Source organism: Rhamphochromis longiceps, linkage group LG9, assembly GCF_057381845.1.
Source record: "Rhamphochromis longiceps isolate RC_006_pf linkage group LG9, R_longiceps_female_GT1.1, whole genome shotgun sequence".
Lineage (NCBI taxonomy): Eukaryota > Metazoa > Chordata > Actinopteri > Cichliformes > Cichlidae > Rhamphochromis > Rhamphochromis longiceps.
This window is the reverse complement of record NC_140565.1, coordinates 28,947,324-28,970,135: the sequence shown is the minus strand read 5'-3', so window position 1 is coordinate 28,970,135 and position 22,812 is coordinate 28,947,324. Positions and strand designations below refer to the sequence as shown.

Below are 22,812 nucleotides of genomic sequence, written 5' to 3'. Positions count from 1 at the left end.
TCATAGTTATGAGCCACGGAAGATGCTGACAGCAATAAAAAGACAGCAGAGACCCAACAGCCTGATCCGAAACCAGACGGAGATATATACACATACATCCCATCAAACTCACATCTTTTTGTGTCACCTCAAACCTTGGCCGTCCCCGCTTTTTAGCACAGGATTTCTTATTCACTGTTCTGGCTTAAGACATTCGTAAGCAAACTCTGTGGGGGTTTAAGGCTAAAGTTGTAATTTGGCACTCCAAGCTTACATAGGATAATAGTAAGACTGACTTATCTGCCTCAGTGCCACTGCAATCAGCCCTGACAAGCCACGCTGTTTGTGGAAGTCTCTGAGGCTAAAGCAGGGCCAGAGAAGCAGCTGTCTACTGCACTCTTAAATCACTTAATCCTGGGCGGCTGCTCTTCTTCAAAATAATTGACTGATTCTTCAACATATGAAAAGCATTTGGAGATCCTCGGACCTTTGTTGGGAAAATCTTAAGGGAGAGGATTTCCCTTTGAATCTTAACCTTTTTATTGTACACTGTTAAATGGCACGGGGAGCGCTGGAGTGGGTTACCATTTACACACACTTCTGTGATATCATATTGAACGGTAATGTGAGAAATGTTCAAACAGAGAGCATACTAAGAGATAAAGATGTAGGTGAAAGGGTTCAAGGACCTTAGGAAGCAGCTTTGTTTACAGGGCACATTAATGGACTATAATTGACCATAAGTCTGCAATGAATGCGTGTTCTATATTACATCAATATCTAATGTGGTAATGTTTTCACTTTAGAGTGTACTCATGATTTCCAGCCAGTGACCTGCAGTGAATTGGAGCTCAAGACACTTTTGTTTTATCCTCTGTGGCAGAAGTGTCCTTCTGGACCAATTGAAGTAGTAATTATCTGACAACAGAGAGGCAACTGAACCCAAGAGGAAAAAGTTTAGTGAAGCAGCTGAAGCAGTTTGGGGTATTTTTTTAACATACGCTAAGTAATATAGAAAGCACAAGTAGTGTACATGTGACTAGTTTATCCAAATGCACACCTATAGCTCAAAAAGGGTATTTTAATGAGACATGGTTTGTGAGTATGTTACCTGGCATTTATTTAGGTATATAACGTACACAGTGCTGTTATTATTCATTACTTTTTGTGTTTTTATTATTATTTTTATTGTTTTGCCTTTATTTGATAGCTGCAGCAGAGATCTATGGGAAATGTGGGGAAAGCAAAGAGGAGAATGAAACATGAAAAGGAACCAGGAGCTGAACTGAATTCTGAATACAGCAATCACTATACTTTAGTACGTGATTGTTAAAAATGCTGTCATAAGAGATTTATCAACAATGGACTAATAAGGGGGGGGATTTTACATGCCACACTCCAATTTATCAAGGAGATGATTAATGCAGACAATTAATCTTTCCTTTTAAAGTTTAAATGGCACGATCTGACTGTAGGAACAGCGCTCACAGAGGAAGCTCAGAAAAAGGTACTTCTGACAGCAGGAGGTGAACGACTTGCATCCATGCATGTGTGAGACGAATGACAAACACTAATAAATCCTGACCCTGTTAGCAATAATCAAAATCTATTTCGAGAGCATTAAATGCATCACTGCCAACTGTAATTTTGACAGCCAAATCACTACTAATTAGTGCTGGCCAATAAATAAAAAAAACAAAACAAAACACGAGTCACATTACAAACAAGGTGTATTTCTGCCAGTTGTTCTGACAGCACAGAATGCAGACACGTATCGGACGAGGAATGGGGACATTGCCAGTACTGGTGTTATGGATCAGTAAGTTTGCCTATTAACTAGTGCCTTTGCCTGAACACACCAGCTGTTTGTGGAGAAGGAAGATGTTAAAGCACAGCGGGATAACATTTAGTTGTGCTTACATCTGCCTTGCTGTACGTCAAATTGTCAGAACACGCTCACCTCAGTTTTAGACTTCACCAAAACAATATCCGCGCCAATGCAATCGGCACAAACATAACTGGATAACATGCAATTCTACCTGGTTTTACTGCTTGACTATTCCCACTAAAATAACTCATGTTTCAAAGCATCTGACAGACATAAATAACCAAATCATTTTGTGTATCTCAGAATATCCTGCTTCTTCTATTATATTGGTAAATGTATTTATTTTTCCTAGTTGCAAATCCATTTAATAATGATGCAACAAACCTAATTGGGCATTTCTGTACTTCTACCTGGGGCAGCATGTGCATGGTGATTAGTATCGTTACTTTACAGCAAGAAGGTCCTGACATCTGGCCTGGCCCTTTCTGTGTGGAGTTCAGATGTTTGCAAGGTTCTCTCTGAGTACTCTGAGTTCTGCCCGTAGTCCAGTTATTGGGTTTAGGTGGTTCTAAATATGCCATGGGTGTGTATGTGACTGTAAGTGTCTTCCTCCATGTGTTAGCTGTGACAGACTGGCGATCTGTGGTAGCTGGGATGGGCTCCACCCCCTCCTCCCTGTGACTCGGATAAGCAGAAGAAGATGGATGGATACAGTTACCTGATATAACTGATATAAAAAGATGATTCACTGGTCCAGCTTTAGTTTGCTTGATTTAATTTACCTTAGTCCTGTCTTAGTGGCTTACATAAGGTTTAGCTAGAGCAACTGAAGGTCTTTTAAACATGATATAATACTAAAAATAAATAACAAGGTTCTGGGTGACAGACTTATGTAAATTTGTGAGACTAGGTTGTCTGTAAAGGGCAGAAGAAAAACACATGAAAAAAAAACACATCAAATGCTGCCTGATCTATTTTGGATTAATGAGTGCAAGCAAAGCAAGATTTCTTTTCTTCTGCACCACAAGCAGAAAGATATGCCATGTCTGCATTTTCACTTGTTCTGTTATTATCAGATGAGTACAAAATAAAGAAAATGAATCTACACTCCAGCTTATATACCGTTTAATATATGCCATCTAAATTAAAAATACAAACTGTGTAACTGTGTGTGACAAAAAAAAGAACCACAGAGCTACAATATTCACACTGTTTTTAAACACATCATGTATCTTAATATTTAGATAGGATTTTATACACTCCAACACTAACAGCTACATGCTCGGGAACTTAAGGTAGGAGACACTAAACGTGAGAGGAATGTTAGAAACGCTACAGTCACAACTGCAGGTTCACCTCCACTACTTACTTAATTACCCCGATTTCTCCCAGAGGTGTAAGTAAGGTCACCGGATTCAGCAAGGTCTTTAGCACTACTACTACTAGTCCCAACTGCTTGTATTAACAAATGCTCTGAGTTCTTGCATTTTTTTTTTACTTTTCTGCATACAATCACAATGCTTTATGGACTTTTTTCTATTAAAGATACACTTAGAGTGAATCACATTTACATTTGAAAAAGCAAAAAAAGGGCATGTTAATACCAGATTTGATTTGTAGTGTAAATAAAGGAAACATAGTCTGCCAAGGATATTATAAAGGTTTTAAACCACATTAACATGTCATGCTCGTCGTTCACTTTTATGGTGAGGTTGTTCTCAGCAATGTGAAGAAACAAGCTTTAATGCCATAAACATAAAAGTAAAACAAATATATTTTCACCATCTTTCTCTGCTGTTTATAACGATAGCACATAAAGTATTGTGTCAGCGTTTGTGTGTACAGCATTGTTTCTTTGCTGTTCCATTAGTATTTTCACAGCACTTTTCATTCACTGAATGGTTAGGCACCTAAATTTAAATTAAGTTTTCCACAGTGTAATTGTCTACTAATGAGACTGCATCATCAATGTGGTTTCATTCCCTCAAATTTAAAGTAATACGCTGCACCGACAATACGTTTGCAGAGACAGTTACTGAAAGTTGCACCAGCAGGTAGAGCTTGTCACTAACAGAGGGACAGTTACAACACCAGCTGTGGTGGCCACGTCATCTTCTTGCTGACAACTTGATATAGCTGCTGTAGAATGTTTGGCACACATTGCAAATGTTTTCTTAAATCTGATGCGTTGGCTGTTTCGATGTTTCGAAACTCGTGTACATTCAGTATCAGTCCGGTGCAATTAAAACATGAGCTGGAGGGGAACTTCATGTGCTGGCCCAATGTAGCAAATAGTAAATTAATTGATTAATCTCTATCGCTAAACTATAACCAATAGAAAGGCATGATCATTAATAAATGCAACGCTAAATGTGCATTTGCATAGTGATAAATTTACTGCTAATGTCAATAAGCTGCACCCCTTTTAATACAACCATCAATAAAATCCTAACGACACCTAACCATGCACTTAACTCAAGAATATACGTGAAGAAAATTTTAAGACTCATGTTGACAGCATCATTATTGCAGTTTAGCAACGAAGCCCGGAGGGCTCGTGGGGGTTAATATAACAACCCTCTGTACCCTCAATAAGATAATGCTGAGGCCTTTCGTGTGCCAAGCAGTGATTATCTGACGTTAAAAAAAAAAAAAAAAAAAAAAAAAAAACTATTAACAGCGTGGCTGCATATCAAGTCAAACTGCTTCCTCTCACTCTCGATTAAACTCTCCAATGAGTTCGGGAGCTATTTTCGAGATTTTTCCTCTGACATCATGTCACTTTCTGTTTAAAGTTGATGGCTATGGATGTTGGAAGCAATTCCCTAAGATTTTTAATAATATGGAAACTCAGAATACACTTAAACAGCACTTGTCTTCTGAATGACAACACTATCTTAATACTTAAGAGTAGAGATGTAATCAAAACCCAATGTATCTCTTATTTTTGCCAACCAGACTGCTGGGATTTTTCTAGCTTGATGCTCCAATTTTATATAAAGTCATGCATATTGTGAGTACTTTATATTGCATTGCATATGGATGCTCAAGACAATATGCTTATATACAGTTAGAGGAAGGTAAAGAGAGATTATTACACTGATACTAAACTAAAAACTTTGTTTTCAGTATTTTCAGTGCAACATTATCTAAGAATTGTAACTGAGTACTGGCCCCAGATAAGAAATGTTTTCATGTTATCAAATCCATCTGAACTGTACGCCTGAATTGTTTTTTTTGGGGGGGGTTTTTGCTGTTGTTGTTTTTTCTAAATCAAGCAGTGCACTGTAAAATGACAGTATAAAGCTTGTGACACTGGATGCTTTTGCAAACTTGATTCACATGCATGATATATTTTTTTTTACCATGTATTCATTCTAAGAGATAATTAACCAGTTGTACTGAAGATGAAAAAAATAGACATGATAGGGAATCCACTATTTTCTCTTTATGCAAGTCATGAGAAAATGACAACAATGGAATGTGCTGCCAATGACAGTCTCAAAAGATACTCAACAAATTATACACTTGGCAAGAAAAAGCAGACAGGGAATTGCTTTCATTAAAAAAAAAAAAAAAAAAAAAATTTAAAAAACGCAGCAACACGGTGGCACAAAGCAATTATTTAACCCGTAACGGCACTGAAGGTTAAAGAGAAAGCCAATCAATTTAAAGAGTCACATTTACAACCCATACAAGGAAAGAAAAAATATACGCAGTGTATGCAAAGACATGCAGGACATGCCCCAATGCCCTGCTTTTCACACTTGCAGACAAAAGGTCACTTATTTACATATAAGTCAATAAGCCTCTTTTTCTAGAAAGGGCAGAGCTGTTTCTCCCACAACTTGTTTGTTTCCTGCCTGACAAGGAATGACCATCCTTCTTTTTATTGATGGCTCTTCCTCCCAGTACCACCCCACACCTGGCTGAGATTTATTACTGATGTGAAGCCTGCAATTTAATCTTTCAATGAGGACCTATAAGAAGGACATAAAAACCTTTTCAGCAAGACTTATGCACCAGGCTCAACAAAGAGAGCGATTCCATCAGCTGACCATATGAAATTTACAAGCCTTACTCTGCGATAGTATGTTCCACACTGTTAAATACAGTTTGTTTTAAATGCTATGGAATTAAGCTGTAAAGCTAAAACCTGAAGACGGCCATATAAAAGCAGCAAACCTGTTTACATCATTTGATGATGACAGCCACTGCTGTAAAATACTTGGGATAAAATACTTTGATTGACTACAAGGCAAGCGAGCGGATAATTAACTTCAACTCCAAAACTCTCAGCCTTCATAACACTGTTTTGCATGAAGCTATGAAGACTGGTAGCCAGTGATCAACAGCTAAGCTACAGAAAGCTACAATTTGAAGAGTCTTTCAAGAATCCTGTTGAATTGTGCATGACTTCTATGCAGTATGTCCAACTTGTACATATGCTCCCTACCGGTCTCTGAATTCACCTCTGAATTCAAGTTTGCCACCTTTTTAATTCACTGTCACATTCTGCATAATTTGAAAGGATTGCTCTCCTGAAGAGTATGCATGGAGTGTGTCGGTGAGTCAGCTGCTCGTTACAACATATTAAGAGGTTGAGAGCATTTACAATTGTAATGTACGTTAGTGATGAATGCTGCGGGATTTCTGAAAAGAACAGCTGAAATAAAAGCTAATGATGCCATTCATCTGTCCTGCCAAAGTAATATATATTTCACATATTTTGTCCTCATGGGTAATGGGCTTTTTCCCCTGAATTGCTTGGGCCATATATCCAAATGGTGCACTAATGCCCCAATCAGTATCACTTTATACCATAGTCCACTTTTTCTATGTTTACAATGACACTGATGGGCAGTATTGTTGGCACTGTAGGCAGAAAATCGCATTGTGCATGTCATATCACACATCAATATATCGTTTAATCATGTGTGATATGAGGAAATGGAATGCAGCCTTAACCCTGTTTTCTGGGATCAACAGAATCATATATATCAATGTTTTATTTAAAGAAAGAAGAAGAAAAAAATCAGTACTGCATAATGTTATTTGCAAAAGGTAGCCTTGTATACAACCAGTAATCTTAGCACGAGTTCCTCGGATTCTTGGCCTAGGAAACATTTACATCAAAAACAATTTACAATTGACCCATTTACAAATGGTAAACGCAGTTGTCTCAGTTCTGACTGCTGCTGTCGCACACCCACGACAATATCTGTCACTCTGTTACTGCCTCTTGCTTTCGCTCTCTCCCTTCCTCACACGTGTTTTCTGAGATTGCGTATCTACCAGTATAGCCTCCTGTATGAATATCTTTTTTTTTGTTAGCTTTTCGTCCCCATTACCTGACTGAGGTATGACACAAACCAGACAGGGAGCTCCAAGTTGTCAGCAGCAAAGAAATAGCTCGGAGGCCAGTATCGATCAGCTATAATAAGCTTGCAGGATTTGGCATAGTATTTTCCTTCCATCAGCCGCTGCTCACCAAAATTACCTGCAAAAACTTACAATGCAACCAGGAGTCATCATGTGCCCTGACAATACACGAACTTCAAGCCACCTGCAACGTACCCCAATGCCAACAGACTGCCATACTGTCATCATACTCCTGAGTTGCTAGGACAGTGGTTGAATGGCTGAACTGAATGGTGGTTTCAGACCTTATCTAATGAATACAAGACAGCAACAGAACAGGGGCGCATAAGAGCAGTGGAATGTTTTACTCTCATTAACAGTGCACAGTATAAATTCTGACAGGTGACATATAGAATATGCCCTGGTCTTGCTCAAAGCATAATCCACAATTAAATATGGATTAGAATCAATTTATTTAATAAATATAAAGTATAATAAATATGCAAAGAAGAGCTTTGTGATACCAGTCAGGAAGCATGTTTCGCTTGTATACCACGAAATGTGAATAATCCACAGAGACATTTAACTGCATTTAAAGACAAGAAGAGCAAGTACGTTCTAACTCTTTTTCGACTTGTTTACAGTTTTGTAAATGCACTCAGTGGTGCGGGATTGCTGGACCATTCAGGGAACAATGTTGGCTCGCTATCAGCAAAGGGTTGTGGCTGTGATATGCATTCCTTAGAGGAGCTCCACATAATCCTGGTTGCAGAAATCCAATTACAGCATTTTCTACAGAGGTTGGTTACGTTCTCTGAAATCACTCAAATTAATCAATATGCAGGGTTTACTGCATTGCCAATGAGGAACCATGCACTGCAAATCCTAAAAGGAACAGGGATCACCGACCTCTTGCACAGTCAAGAATTTACTGCAAGGCAAATTCCAAATATGTGACTATTTTACAGCCGGTAAGATGAGCTACCATTTCCCATCATTTCTGCTAGTAGTTGAGTAGTCTGAGTCAGTATTAGTATTTTGCCCTGATGATTAATAGATGAGTAGTTGCCTTAGCCATATTTGTTTTCAAAGCATTGCTGGCGCATTGGCTGCTCATCATTTCTTCAATACTGTGGAAATTAAAGGTTTAACCCTAAATCTAATCTTTTTTTTCCCCCTTTAAAAGCTATGCCAACAAAATCTGAACTGCTTCGTGATCACTGAAACATTTGTCTGACAGTCTGTGAACACTAAAGGACATTAAAGAAAAAAAAAAAAAAAAGAAATGTAAACAAATGAAATGTAAGTGCAGTGACAGTGTGAGCTTGGATGGCAACAGGAATCTCATTTCAGCTCCACACACGAGCAGTTTCTTTTTATAGCTGCCATGTCACCTGATACCTTGAGCAGAGAGTTTTACTAATTGTGCTTAACATGAAAAATGGAGAGGAAGGATATCATCACAAGCCAGCTCTTATTCACTCATTCTCCACAAGTTAATTTACTTAATGTGTGCAAATGAAATAATGGCATTACTGAAAACTGTAACTGTTTTGTTCATGTGTTAGAAATTGGAAGCAGTGCTACAACAATGGAAGGAATTTCCCCGTCTCTATTTTTAAAAAGCCATATTGTTAAAAAGGTTATGGATACGATCATGTCTCTTGTCTTGTGGGTGTTTTATAGCTTAAACAAAGCATTTGTCTCCCTTCTTATTAATGGACTTTCTTTACATAATTGATTACCATTGTTAGTGCAATGGAATTTTTAATTAATATCAGTCAAGTTTCACTTATAATTAATGGGGCAATGAGCCTGTTCATTTTGCATTTGCATTTCTTTTTCATCTCCAATTCTGCAGCTCTGAATCAATGTGCAGGTTCCTCTCTTGGGTACTTGTATTGAATAAACTACAAATGTGAAAAATATTCTTTTTATGCCAATACCCAGAAGAGGCTTGTTTTTCCCCACTCTCTTCTTAGTTAAATGACAATTAAATATAAACTCTCATAAATACAATGTGATTATTTGCTCAATAGTACACAAAAATATGAATGCGCCCACAGTAGTACTGTGTTGACTGATGATAGGGCAGCCTATTGAGTCATTAGTATATTGATTAAACACCATCACATCACAAAGTAGAGTACATGGAAGCTATCGCAAACAACTAAACAACCTTAAGCAATCTGAAACAGTGCACTGTAAGAGACAGTGGTGTGAAGATGTTGGCTCAGCACTACTGACTACAGACTTCAAGTGCTCCCTGTTTTGTTCACTGGAACTGTGGCAGATAAAGTTATGTAACTGCAATCACATTGTGCGATTCATGTGTGATCAAAACAATTATTTTAAAATTCATTATCATATTTACATTGCTTGTTGCAGAACCTGTATTAGACGATGATGACTGAACACAGGTGTTTGTGCTGAGTGCGACCCTGTATGTTTCTTGTCAGCAGAGGTGGCAAAAGTACAGACATTCTATACTTAGAGGTACAAGAAGAAGTGCAGATACTAGTGCTAAAAACCACTCCAGTAAACGTCCAAGTACTGATTCAATTTCTTTACTCAAAAGTAAAAATGTACAAGCTCTCAAATGTAATCAAAGAAAGAAAGTAAAAAGTTGCTCTTTGGGGGACATATCTATTTTTGTGCAAAGCTAACTGAACCTTGTGCTGTATTAACATAATGACAAAATAATATCAGGAGATGGGAATGGAAAAACTTAAGTCCAAAAAAATTAGCTGTAGGGGCTCAGCGTGGGGAAAAGGATCTCACAGTAATTTCTACTGAGAGCTCCAGTAGATTTTCTCAATGTACAGGTTGTGATCAGCTGACCTGCTTCTCTCTGTGGATGCACACAACTGAATTCAGCAAGATGTCAGCGGATGTTTCATGAGTTGTCTTGGCCGATTTCCATCCTCACTGACAGTACACTGTTTATGCTGTATTTTTTCTAGACAGTATAAGTTGGTATGACGGTGGAATTCAGTCAGTGAATCTAAGCATCATCTGCTAAAATTCATATGAATCTCTGCAACACTCGTTGTAACTCTGACCATGAAACCACAGCCGCTGTGCACCACACGCTGTTCTTTACTTTAAATCCATCACAGTACAGCAAACTAACCTGTTTAACCTTCACTATGCACAGGATTTTCATGCAACCTTTAAATAGCAATGTTCCACAATATTAAAAAAAATCAAAACATACTGTCACATGTACAGACCCAATATCCGATTTAAAAACATGAGGACTTACATGTAAGCTTTAATTTTCCAGTTTATCAGATACCACAGAGCAGTTCTTACCTTTAAATGTATATCTTCTTCCGCTCCTGTCCTGTTTTTCTTATCTTTCTCCATCTCTGAGTGAAGTTAGCGCTCCTTCTTTTCTCTCCCTGTGAAATACAGCGGCTTTAGCTAGCAACACAATGTGCGACAAACCGCACATGAACAGTTTGTCTTTGCTGACGTTTGTTGAGCTGACAGAAACATTGCGTTTGAAATTACCTGACACTTAAAAAAGGTCACTCCTTTTATGCTCGCTCCTCTTCAGTAGGGCTAGTCATTCCAGTGTTGTGGCAAAAAATAAATAAATAAATAAAAACACCAACCCACTTTTAGCCCCTTAATTTGGCACATCTCATCTCTTTTTATGCGATGTCCTCTGGCGATTAATACACGAACAGGATTTCTTATCATATGTTACTGTTTAGGCTCAAATCGGTTTGAAGACCAGCAGTGACATAAAATAACTCCTCTCAAGTTCATTAAAGCAAAAGTTACGAACCTGTTTTGAAAATGTAAAGAGTAGGAAGTAGTCTTGTGAGATACCACGGATTTCCTTTCCGAACCGATACCAAGTCAAATTCACGGCGCTATCAACGATACTGATCCGATACTTTGTACAAAAACTTAATGTGTTATTGTATTTCAGGTTATAGCTTTATAATGATTACAGGACATCAGACTACTTGTTCTTATTGTTCAATTATGAAGAATTATCATAAAGAAATGTAAAAAGAACTAAAGTTGTGTGTTAATTGATGCTATTTGAACAGGTATCTTGTCATTTAACATGTATACTTGCCTGGACATTTCAGCAAAAACATTCAACATTCACACTTTCCCTCATTCACAGCAATTCTGTGCCACACTACAAGTTTTGGTATCAATCCAATGCCAAGTAAATACAGGGCCAGGATTGCCGATATCAGTACAAATTATTTTAAGTTATTCAGGCAGCTAATTGTGGGAGAGTAGGTGCCATGACTTATGAGATAAATTCTCAGTTTGCAAATTCTGCACAGTTTTAATCACCACTATATCACTGTGATTGTTACTTTCCACAATAATTAGTTAACACAACAAAACACACCTTTCAGTTTTTCACGTGTTCTGAGACTGGGTTTTTGTTGACCTGGGATGTAAATATTTCTGTCTCTAAAGCACACAAAAACGTTCAGACATTTTTTTATAGTGCATGTTTGCGGTTCATTTTTTGCAAAGAAATAATTAACACAGTTCAGTGGGCTACATACTGAACTTAATGGATAAAAGCAAAGTATCAATCCAATCGTGCTAGTACCGATCCGATACCAATACTAGAGTTGGTATTGATATTTGGATTGATAAGCCCACCGCTAGTAGGAAGTACAGATATTCACTAGGTATTCACTAGGGGTGGGTTTAAAAAATCAAATCGATTTTAGTTTGAATTATGCCATATCGATTCATTAAAACCTGAATTGATTTTTAAATATAAATGTATTTTTCAGTAACACCACAATCCTGAAAACCGAAATCTCACAGATTCTGAAGCTGCAGGTTTCGTCAGTCTCCAAACAAAACTCACTGAACCACCACCAAAAGAAGATCAACACTACGCTTCACATTTGAAAAACTTTGCTATGAATTCCCTCTTAATTTTGCTTTTACTTCCTGCACAGCTCTCTGTCAGTGTACTTAGAGACCAGTTTACCATCAAAAATCTCTATTTTCTGCATTATTCTCTTGCTTATTGTGCTTTCGTGCTGATTATGCGCCAGTCTACCGTTGTGTACCATGCCTTCGGGAGCTGTTTTTTTTTCCCCAAAAATGACCTCCAACAAGAAAGCCTAATTTCTGCTGTTGAATACCAAGGAAATGTAAACTTTAACAAATTATGTCAAATTGCAAAACGCTTAGCTGTGTCTCCAACAAAATATTTGTAACTTTGCCCTGCTTCACTTCAGCAGCATCAGGTAATGTTCATATGTTGATTCATGGTTTTCTTCTGTTTTTGATTTCCTGTGGAACATGTTTAAGTTGGTTATCTGCCATAAAAAGCCAGGCCAGCAAAATTTTCTTCATGGTTTTCCGTATTTGATCCTCAGTTGCTTTAACACAAAGGCATCTGCTGTGATGCTAACACCTCTGATGAAGTCTCACAAGTGTCAACTTTGTTTTTATACATGGATATAAAAATCTGAATATGTCTGATCATTCATACACTAATGAATGATCAGAATTATGATATTTCTGACTGTCTGAGTCAAAATTGAATCGAATTGGGATCTTGTGAATCTGAATCGGATCAGTTATAGAAATCAGTGACGATACCCAGCCCTAGCATTCACTCGTACGTCAGATCATTGCATTCAGGTGTTCCAGTCATCTTAATGGGCACAGGTAATATAAAGGACTTAGGCATGCAGAGAGCTTCTAAAAACCTTTTCGAAAGAATGGATCACTCTCAGGAGCTCAGTGAATTCCACTGTGGTATTGTAATAGGATGACACCTGTATAGCAAGTCCAGCCCTAAAATTTCATCACTGCTAAATATTTCACAGTCAACTGTTATTGGTGTTATTATAAAGTTGAAGCGATTGGGAACAGTCGTGAATGTACGTCACATGCATCACCAACACTAACAAAAAAGTGTCAGATACAGTGGTGTAAAGCATGATGCCACTTGACTCTAGAGCAGCATTCTCTGATATACCATATCACTGGCAATCTGATGTCAGTGGTCTCGGTTTGGCGATGCCAGGAAAATAGTGCGTGTCTGACTCCAATGTGCCAAGTATACTTTTGGTAAAGGGGAGATTATTGTGTGGGGTTGTTTTTGCAGGAGTTGGGCTCGACCCCTTAGTTCCAGTGAAAGGAACTGTTAATGCTGCAGCTTAACAAGACAGTTTGGATAATTTCATGCTCCCAGCAGTTTGGTGATGGCCTCTTCCTGTTCCTAAGCAGTCCTAAAACAAGTTTCAGACTAGCTGCCTGAGATTATACCCTTGGTTTGAACTTATAATGGTGAAATGAGTTGCGCGATTTCTAATATACACAGGGTTGATGTGGTGATAGTTATAGGAAAACTGAAAGAATGCAGAATGCCATGGAGACATGGCCATGGAATAATATAAAACTTCCAAAGCAAATATAAACAGAGCAGATGTTACAGCAATCATGTAGTTTAAGGAAAAGCACAATCAAAACACAATCTCTACCAAGGATAGGGCAATAAAATCTTTAGTTAAGCTCACAGTGTATACGAAAACCCTCTTGCGGAAAACATTTAAGTGAAGAATTCCCTCCGCAATTTTGAAATATGTATTTCAAGCCCTCGCTGTTCACTATTAATTTAATTTCATCTTCCCACAGTTGGAAATCTACTGTAGTACAAGTGATTTCATAAACCGTTTGAATAGATTTTGAATGTTTACAAGATTGCAAAACAGGACACAAGGTGAAAGATGCATGAACCATAGTTACACAAAACCCTTATTCATCTTGTACTCTTCTTGATGCTCTGATACTGTCCAACTAAAACACCAGGTACTAGAATACACAGTGTTTTATTAAAGACCAGCAAACTCTGAAGCACAAATTCCTGGGGAGCACTGGAGGGCAACAACACTTAAACCATACTGCTGTCAGTCAAAAGATCCACAAGAAATGGCTGCCTTTCATTTGGCTCAACAAAATACAATTCTCCACATAAGAGTGCGTATATCCACAAAGGACTGTGTTTATACCCCAGGCCCTAGGGTATCTGAATGTAGTTTAACCCGCAGACATGGTACTGTGTTACATATAGCATCAGAAAATGATAAATAACTGTAATCATTACTGCTCCAAAAAGTGCTGCCCAGATTTTGTGATGAAGACAGTTTAATTAGAGAGGGAGCTCTCTGCCCAGCTGATTTTACAAGAGCCTGATGCACCCTACAACAGCGGAGACAAGAAGCAGGGAACTGCAGCCAGCAACATCATGGCAGGTTTACTAAATGATGAAATGCACAGCCAAGCACAATGGCCAAAGTAAGAGCACAATGGCTTAAACCAAAGTAGAATATAAACAAAGGAAAATAAAACAGCCCAATTATACTTTATAAAGACAGAAAACATATCAGGAAGCCTATTGCATCTAGGTGCATAGGTGCATCTGCACCTATTGCCTTTGCATCCTTAAGCAAAGCCATCACAGAATTTCCCACATGGATTCTACGTTTTACAAATCAATAATCCGAACAGAGAAAAAGTAAACCACATCTTTTTTCATAGCCACTGAAACCAAAACCCTTCTGTCTTTTCTTGATTTTTATAATTACTGATTCACATTTTACATTTTTGAGACATGGCATGACTCAAAATGATGGGGAAAAAAAAGAATCATAACAACTCAAACTATTTCATCAACTTCTCTGCTGCAATAAATAAATGTCAATTGGATATCTGAAAAAGCTGAACAGATGGGCCAAAACCATGACGCACATGCTGCACAAGCCTGCACACATGCTAGCAGGAAACAAACAAAATTCAAGTGTACATGAAACAAATCTAACAGAAGCTATAAGCAGGACATCAGCCAGGCATAATGGCACAGCAGCCTATAGCCCAACATCACAGCAAAAAGTAAAATAGATGATTATAGATAATAAATAAGAATGTTCCTCTTAAATGTTTTAGGTCAGACGCAAAAAGAAAGGAAGCAAGAAATCAGACAAAAAAACAGTAATGATTTAAATTAATTAATTAATTTTGGACTTGAGAAACCTGGTGAAATAATTGACACACACTGGCAGTCAATACGTCGTTATATATTATGCATCACCCAGCCCTTGCACTCATACACATACACAGGCAAAAGTAAAACTGCAGCGAGCCTGAGATTGACAAATGGCACAGAGGCACAATGGCACCCAGAAATGGAGAAAATGACAAATGGAGTCACTGAATCATATGCTATATTTTGTAATCACAGTGTTTTCTTTAATGTGGTATTTAATACGATATTTTCATCAAACCCAGAACTCCTCGGGTCTTTGCAGTCCTCATGAGCTCATGTTACTCCATTTAGCAGCAAAGCATTGTAACATTAAGCAAAACTATTCCTGGTTTCTGATGGCATAGGTGTGTGTGTAAGTGTGTGAGTGTGCTTTTCTTTTTAAGCTGCTAATTACTTGGCATTTTGCACATTAAGTTCTATTGACTTCATCCACAACATCTTCCAGTTACCGTCTATCATTCCATCCATCCAACCATCCTGTTAACCAGTTCAAGATCGCTGGGGACTGGACGCTTTCCCAGGTAGGGAACACCCAGGACAGGTCACCAGTCTGTTGCCTGGCCAGTTCAAAATTTATTTTTTAATTTTTTAATTCTGTGTGGTTGCTTTGTCTGTCCCTGTAGTTCCCAAAGCGAGGCTCCTTCCTTATCAACATATCTTCCAAACTAGAAGTTTCCACCCTCAACCCCGTGTCATTGCCCATTGGGTTGAGTGCAGGCACTCATCCTCACATGAAATGAAGATGCATTGTTAAAGTTTTAAAAATGAGTTTTTCTGTACACTTACAGTGCTGCCCTGTAGGCGGATAGCAACAAAAGAAATACCCCAAAGCCTTTTACAATGTTAATTTGAGACACATGAAAAATCACAATTAATTATCATTAAAATTAAGAGACCCTCTGGGATAAATGAAACTGCTCAACCATTCAAGCATGATTGGAAAGAAGTTTTCAGTTGCAAATACTGACACTATTGTTTCATTGTAAGCACTTGCAACAAGTTTTCATTTTATTCTGTTTAGTTTTAATACTTTATGACAGGCACGTTACGACATCCCTTTCTTTCAAGGACTGAATTCTCTTCATGTGGAGACACTTGATCCACTGGTTTCTCTTCATTATAAGACCAACATGTCCCTCGGCAAGAGGGCCTTCAGCCAATAAATGTTACCATCTTTTGCTTTAACTCACATGTCAGTTAGTGGTTAAATTGACATAAGATGGTAGTTTTAAATTAACAGTAGTACATAAGGGTATAATATAAGCACAGCACATCTGCATATAGGAAACCAAGTAAAAAGGTACTTTTTAATTATTTAACGTTGGTTGTGGCCCACATTCTGCTACATCATGATATATACTGTTACGATGTTACAGTACATGCCAATCATAAGTTAGAATCACCTTATATTACTAACTAAGGATAAATGCAAACACATTTTGTTGTTACAATATCTAGTTTGTGCCTGAGGATCATACTTTTATCATTATTACTTTATGTATATTAGACAATAATAATACTTTTTGCATTTTTTTTGGTCATTGCAGAAAATATTATGTGGTTTTGCTGCCATCCAATAGGGGTCATGTACTAACTCTAATTTTCATTCATTTCTGTAGAAATAAATAATGCACCACGGGTGATAACATTATAATGCCAGGCTATGCTTGCGTGAGCTTGGGAATTTGCTCTGAATCTCAAATTACTTCTAGTGTGTTTGTGCACATGTCTGTGTGTCTTGGGTTGTTTTGAACCATAATCTACAAAGAATTCATGGCCTCATCCCACATTTACTCTTGGCTCTATGCCGGGCATTGCCATGGAAATTCACTGGAATTATCTATGTGCAAAAAGGTTGATATTTACAGGCTGAAGAAAGGCTAATTTAATCGAGAGAAATGTGAGTGTTAGAGTGTGGATCTATCCACGTGTTAGGTAGTGCCATTGTAAGAGGGTGATTACAGGAATCAGTTCACAGGTTTAAAAACAACCAGAAATGTAGCAACCTCTACTCAGATCCCTTTTTTGATAGAATAAAAATGAAAAAGATGTTTTGCCCCAAGCCACAAGTAGTTAGCTGGCTATGGAAATTCCATACCTTAGCAAGCAAAAATCCATAATCATATATGGTGATGATCACATTGCATTACAGCCTTTAAATATTTAAAAGGCTTTGAATTGTATGAATGAGCGCTGCAGTGAGGAAAACATAACTGTGTCAATAGGCTTTCGAACACCAGCCCAGAACTTGTTTGTCTTGTACAAAGAGAGCTGCCACTGTCCTGGGTTTATATACAAAGAGGTTCTCTTGCTGGAGCTGTGATACTGTGAAACTGTGCTGACTCCTCTGGTTACAAGACTTTTAAGGTGAAGGTTGAAAACGAGTATTTACTTCAAGGATTTATAGTTTGAACTTTGCTACTTGGAAGAAAAAACAGAAAAAGAAAAAGAAACCCTCACATCTCCTGTTTTATATAAGAGAAATTTTTTTCGTCATTCATGATTAGGAATTGATCCACGATGTTGAAGAGTTATCACTGCAGCGTAATTGCACAGAGAGAATACATTATTTATGAGCGACTTAGCCTCATTAATCTGTGAAATGTTCTGAAAGCACGATCATTTTATTTTTCTCATGACTTAGTGTTTTGCAGATCTGTGCAGAGAAATGAATTTGCTCTTTGATGCGCAGTCAGTTTCCTTGGCTGTCTTTGTGAAATAGTCTTCCTTGACAGCCCTTCCCCGGCGCATTCAATGAATCATTATATGTGCCAATGTTTGCACTCAACCTGTCGTTTTTTTCTGCTTTGTCTTGCAGCTACACACTGACCTCGATAAGGGGGACAGTGCAGTGAAGTACACTCTCTCAGGAGAAGGGGCTGGCTCCATTTTCACAATTGACCAAACAACGGGGGACATCCATGCCTTAAGAAGTCTTGATAGGGAGGAGAAGCCTTACTACACCCTGCGCGCCCAGGCTGTTGACATCAACACCAATAGGCCCCTGGAACCTGAATCAGAATTTGTAATCAAGGTCCAAGATATCAACGACAATGAGCCCAAGTTCCTGGAAGGACCATATACAGCCAGTGTTCCCGAGATGTCACCAGTAGGTAAGTAATCATTCAGAGTTACTTTTAAATACTTGGATCAGTATCATCATCGGCACACCACAATTCTCAGCATTGAAAACTTTCTTTTTTCCACTTTGGAAACACATAAAGTTCTCTTTCAGGCGCATCTTTACAACCACAGGGTAAGACTGCTCCCCCCAACAGATTTTGACATTTCAGAGGACCATTTATTCTTGGTGTGCCCCGAGTGAATTGCACTGCTTTGTCTTTCAACGTTATCCCCAGGGAGAACAGATCAAGGTAATTCACGGGGAAAAAGGCTCCTCTTGATGTGAACTGCAATAAAACCCTCAAAACTCCAAAATCAGCACTCTTTGGAGAATTGGTAGGAAAAACAGGAACAACGCAGCATAACCCCAGTGAACACTCCCAAATCACAGGCTGCATGGTAACTGTTTATTGTAGAATAAGAAAGCGACTTTTAAGTTTATCAAAAGAAAAACATCTGTTGTGACCATGGAAACAGTGTACAGATATGAAATTTAAACAGCACCCACACACTGGATTAATGGCGTTGCTTACAAATAGCTAGTTGTTGGGCTTCTGAGGTCCAAAGAAAAGAAAGTCAAACAAGCACTGATGATTTATACTGTGACTTTCATTCTAAAGCATTAGCGAAAACTTCACTTTCCATCAAGCGACTGGATAGTACAGTTCATTTGTGAATTAAATCAGTGATTACATCTGCAACAACCCCACCCCCCACCCTGTTTGTAACACTAGCTTCCTGCTATAAGTGGAAAGTCTTAAGCGGAAACACCCCTGATGATATCATATGCAAAATGATTGGTGAAGCACCCCTGATGGTATCATCATAGTCATTTTTTCAGCCTTTGCAGAGCTCCCTCAAGATCCATAGAACACATACTCCAACTGTTTTTACAGCTTGAGTAATACTCCCTATGGTGTTATGACTAAAATGACCTTCGTGCCCATTTATTGGACTGCCCATTTAACTGATAATGGCAATGTGAATAAGCTTAACCAATATGTGACTGATTACTGTTTTAGGAGAAGGCAATATCTAAATGTATAATATTCTGTGTAAAAATAGTAAGAGTAACCTATTTCTACATTGAAGAATATGTATATGTATATTTTTTTAATAATATCTAGTCTGTATAAAGGTTTAGTTGTGTGTTGGGTGATAGAACTGTTATTCCAGGTCCCATTAAAAAGTAATGGTGAAACCAAGTTGGTACCAATTTATACAGAGGGACATTACTACCAGAAATGTCTTTGTTGAGAATTCAACTGTGTGAATTCAGCCGCAGCGGCCAGTGTAAACAACAACCCACAAGGATGCCTATGCTGAGCTGCAACCATTGGATTAGCATTAAACCAAATGAAGTCATTATCAATATTTATAGCAGCAAGACTTGGGTGATCAATGGGCTCATTAACTGCTACATCTCTCTTGTTGTCTTTGTTAGCAGGGCAAAATAAAAGCTAAAAGATGCTGAGCATAAACACTGTAATGGCAGATAGAGTCAAGTAATCTATTTGCCCTCGTGGTAATAATCCTTTGTTAGCTATTAGCTTATCCATGAAGTTTTTAGAAAAAGTTAATGTGCTGAAACGACTGTACCTTACTGTGCAAAAGTCTCCTCTAATTTCTTTATATTTTACTCCCAAGGAGCCAGACCAAAGCACCTAGCCCAAGGGATGAATCACCTTTGTATCTACATACAGTATATATGAAAATGTAGCAAAGAACCAATTTTAAATTGTATCTTTAGCCAATATGTTACTTGCAGCCTGTCTCAAAAACTCATAATTTGTTCCAGCTTCATTAGTTCAATTTCTGAAAAATCCCAATTACACCAACAAGATGATTTTTAAAGAGCTAAAAACTAGGCATATCTGGGCATTGTGTGCAGTGTGTCCTTAAAAAATCTGAAGAAACTAGACAAGAGGAGAACAAAATTGTTATACCTAAAAAAAATAAATCTGCGTACTGAACAGTATCTGAAAGTCACGCCCTTAAGAAGGTCAAAATCCAGCAAAGACCTGATGAAAGACCTGAGAGATATATCTGACCCTTAAGCTGATGCATCTGCAAAGCCTCTTCAGAAAAAGTCTCAGTGGATTAAATGCTGTTGAGGTAAATGAGGAGGCTGAGGTATGCCAAATCACTGACGAAGTGGACAAAAATGGACCGTAGTGTCAATAGGTCTAATGGAGTGATGAATCTGAAATTGTTGGTTCCAGTTGTTATCCATATGTACAGAGTCAGGTACAAGAGTGTGTGTCTGCAGCCATTTGCAGGCACTTCAGCTAGCAGTATTGGGAACCTGGTCAAAATTGATTAAGTTACAAACATATAAAACTACTATCAGATTTTGATCCACCATTCAATATCATCTGGAAAGTCTCTGACTGGAAATAGCTTTATTTTTTCAGCATGGCCATGCTTACAAAAGCATTGTAAATGCAGTGAAAGCATATCTGTATAGAAGACACAGTGCTTACCAGAGCTCAGACCTCAACATTATTGAACTTTAACTTAACAGAGGACATAACAAAAGGCAGTCAACATACAAAGAAGAGCTGTCTGTGTTTCTTTGAAGACACTTGTCAGGCTTGAATGTCCTTCAAGAAGCCTGGAGAACTATTCCTGAAGACTACTTAAAGAAAGGACAAGAAAGTTTGCCTGAGAGAGTTCAGGCTGTGTTGAAGATTAAAGGTGGCGATACCAACCATTGACTTTCAAGCTCGTTAAAATCCGTTCTTGCCTTATATACTGTTTTTCCATGCACCAGAGTTCTTGACTGATGCTCACTGTATTCATTCTCTTCTTTTTTTACTTCATATTTCATTTCAGTGTCATTTGACTTCCTCTACACTCTACTGAAACACATCATCGTCATTTTTTTGAATACTGACTGAAACGAATTGAATATTTAAAGTTAGATAAATACAATATATTTCCTTTTTGCAAAATGTTACCAGCAGTGACCTTTGAAGTCACTTCTTTCATCGTATTCCTACTTATGCATTTGAATTTCCATAATAATAATAATATGAGTAGAATTTATTTGACTTGTTTATAGCCCTACACCTAGGTTGGTGCCTGCTGCGTAGGCGTATGATGTGCTTAAAGTCTCTCAAACTCTCTCTGCATCTGAGCTCTTACTGAAGCGGATTTCCTCTCCTTGGATGAACAGAAAAGGTGTTAAGTGTATTATCTCATCTATTGTATACCGTGTTGTAACATGATGCAGTCCTTCTCAGGTATGTCTAATCAGGCACATGTGGAGGACTGAAACACTAATCCCTCACACCATGTTTAATTCCATTGTTACCATCTCCTCAGACTGAAAAGCCTATTTAGTATACATCAAGTTCTTTATAGAGAGCTAAAATCTTAGCAGAATTCCAAGCAACTATGTAAATACAGTCCCCGTGGTCAGCCTCTCTTGATCATACTAAGTATCCCATAAATGCTTCAGCTATATTGTGCACAGCTATCCAGACGTAGGCATGCGGTTGAGACGTGGACGTATGTGCACTGCGAGTGAAGCATCAATGTCAACCTGTCTGCAAGTCCTCCTAAACAATTGGTCCATCTGCACGAGAACCCCCAGAAATGAGTTGTGGAGTTGTCAAACAGTCATGCTGTCAAGGCATCACTTATTGTTTCCTCACACTAGAAACTTTTTATTAAATCTGTTTAATTCCAATGCATTTAATCAGGATTGTGTTAGTGAAATAGTGTTTTCACTGCCAGCTAGTTAAAAGGGATGAGCAAAACATCCAACAAGTAATTATTCTGTCCCTGTTACTGAAGGAGTTTGGAAGACTGCCATCTTAATACTATTCTTGCCATGCCCCTTTGTTTTCTTAATGGTTACACTGTATAATGAATAGTCACATAAGAGTTTTAAGAGTTTTTGATAACCAAAAACATAAAACTGCTGCTCTATTGTTAAAGAACAGCTACTTTTTAGCGATGCACAAATCAACACACACAACAAGAAAATTGAACAACTTCCCAGCACATTATTTCTCCTCTGCACTCCTCCTCATTGCTCATTGCACTCCATCAGGGGCTCTGAATGTTGCGCATTAGCTGAGGCTTTCTCGGCAGAGATTCACCATTCATTAGTGTCAGGTGAGATTGTTTAGCAAACTGATGAGGTTCAAAGAGTTTGGATCTCGGTCTAATGAAGAAAGCGATTAGATCGAGTCAATATGTCTTCTGACTCCTGTCTGCAGGGACATATGTGACGCAAGTAACAGCCACAGATGCAGATGACCCTACCTATGGAAACAGTGCCAGAGTGGTGTATAGCATCCTCCACGGGCAACCCTATTTCTCTGTTGATCCCAAAACAGGTAAAGTACTTGTGTTTTTTTTTTTTGTGTGTGCTGTGAACAGATTTAGAATTTAAACAAAACAATAATGCAATGTTTTGCAAATCTCAGAAACCTATATTTTATTCACAACAGAA

General features: G+C 38.1%; 1 protein-coding gene across 1 annotated transcript in view; it reads left to right on the top strand.

Annotated features, from left to right (window-relative positions):
• Positions 1–22,812, top strand: part of LOC146662499 (cadherin-12-like) — a 103,544-nt gene that overhangs the window by 34,315 nt on the left and 46,417 nt on the right. The window contains exons 3-4 of the mRNA XM_085419165.1: positions 18,043–18,337; positions 22,577–22,696. Of these exons, the coding sequence (XP_085275291.1) occupies positions 18,043–18,337; positions 22,577–22,696 (415 nt within the window). The remainder of the gene's footprint in view (positions 1–18,042; positions 18,338–22,576; positions 22,697–22,812) is intronic.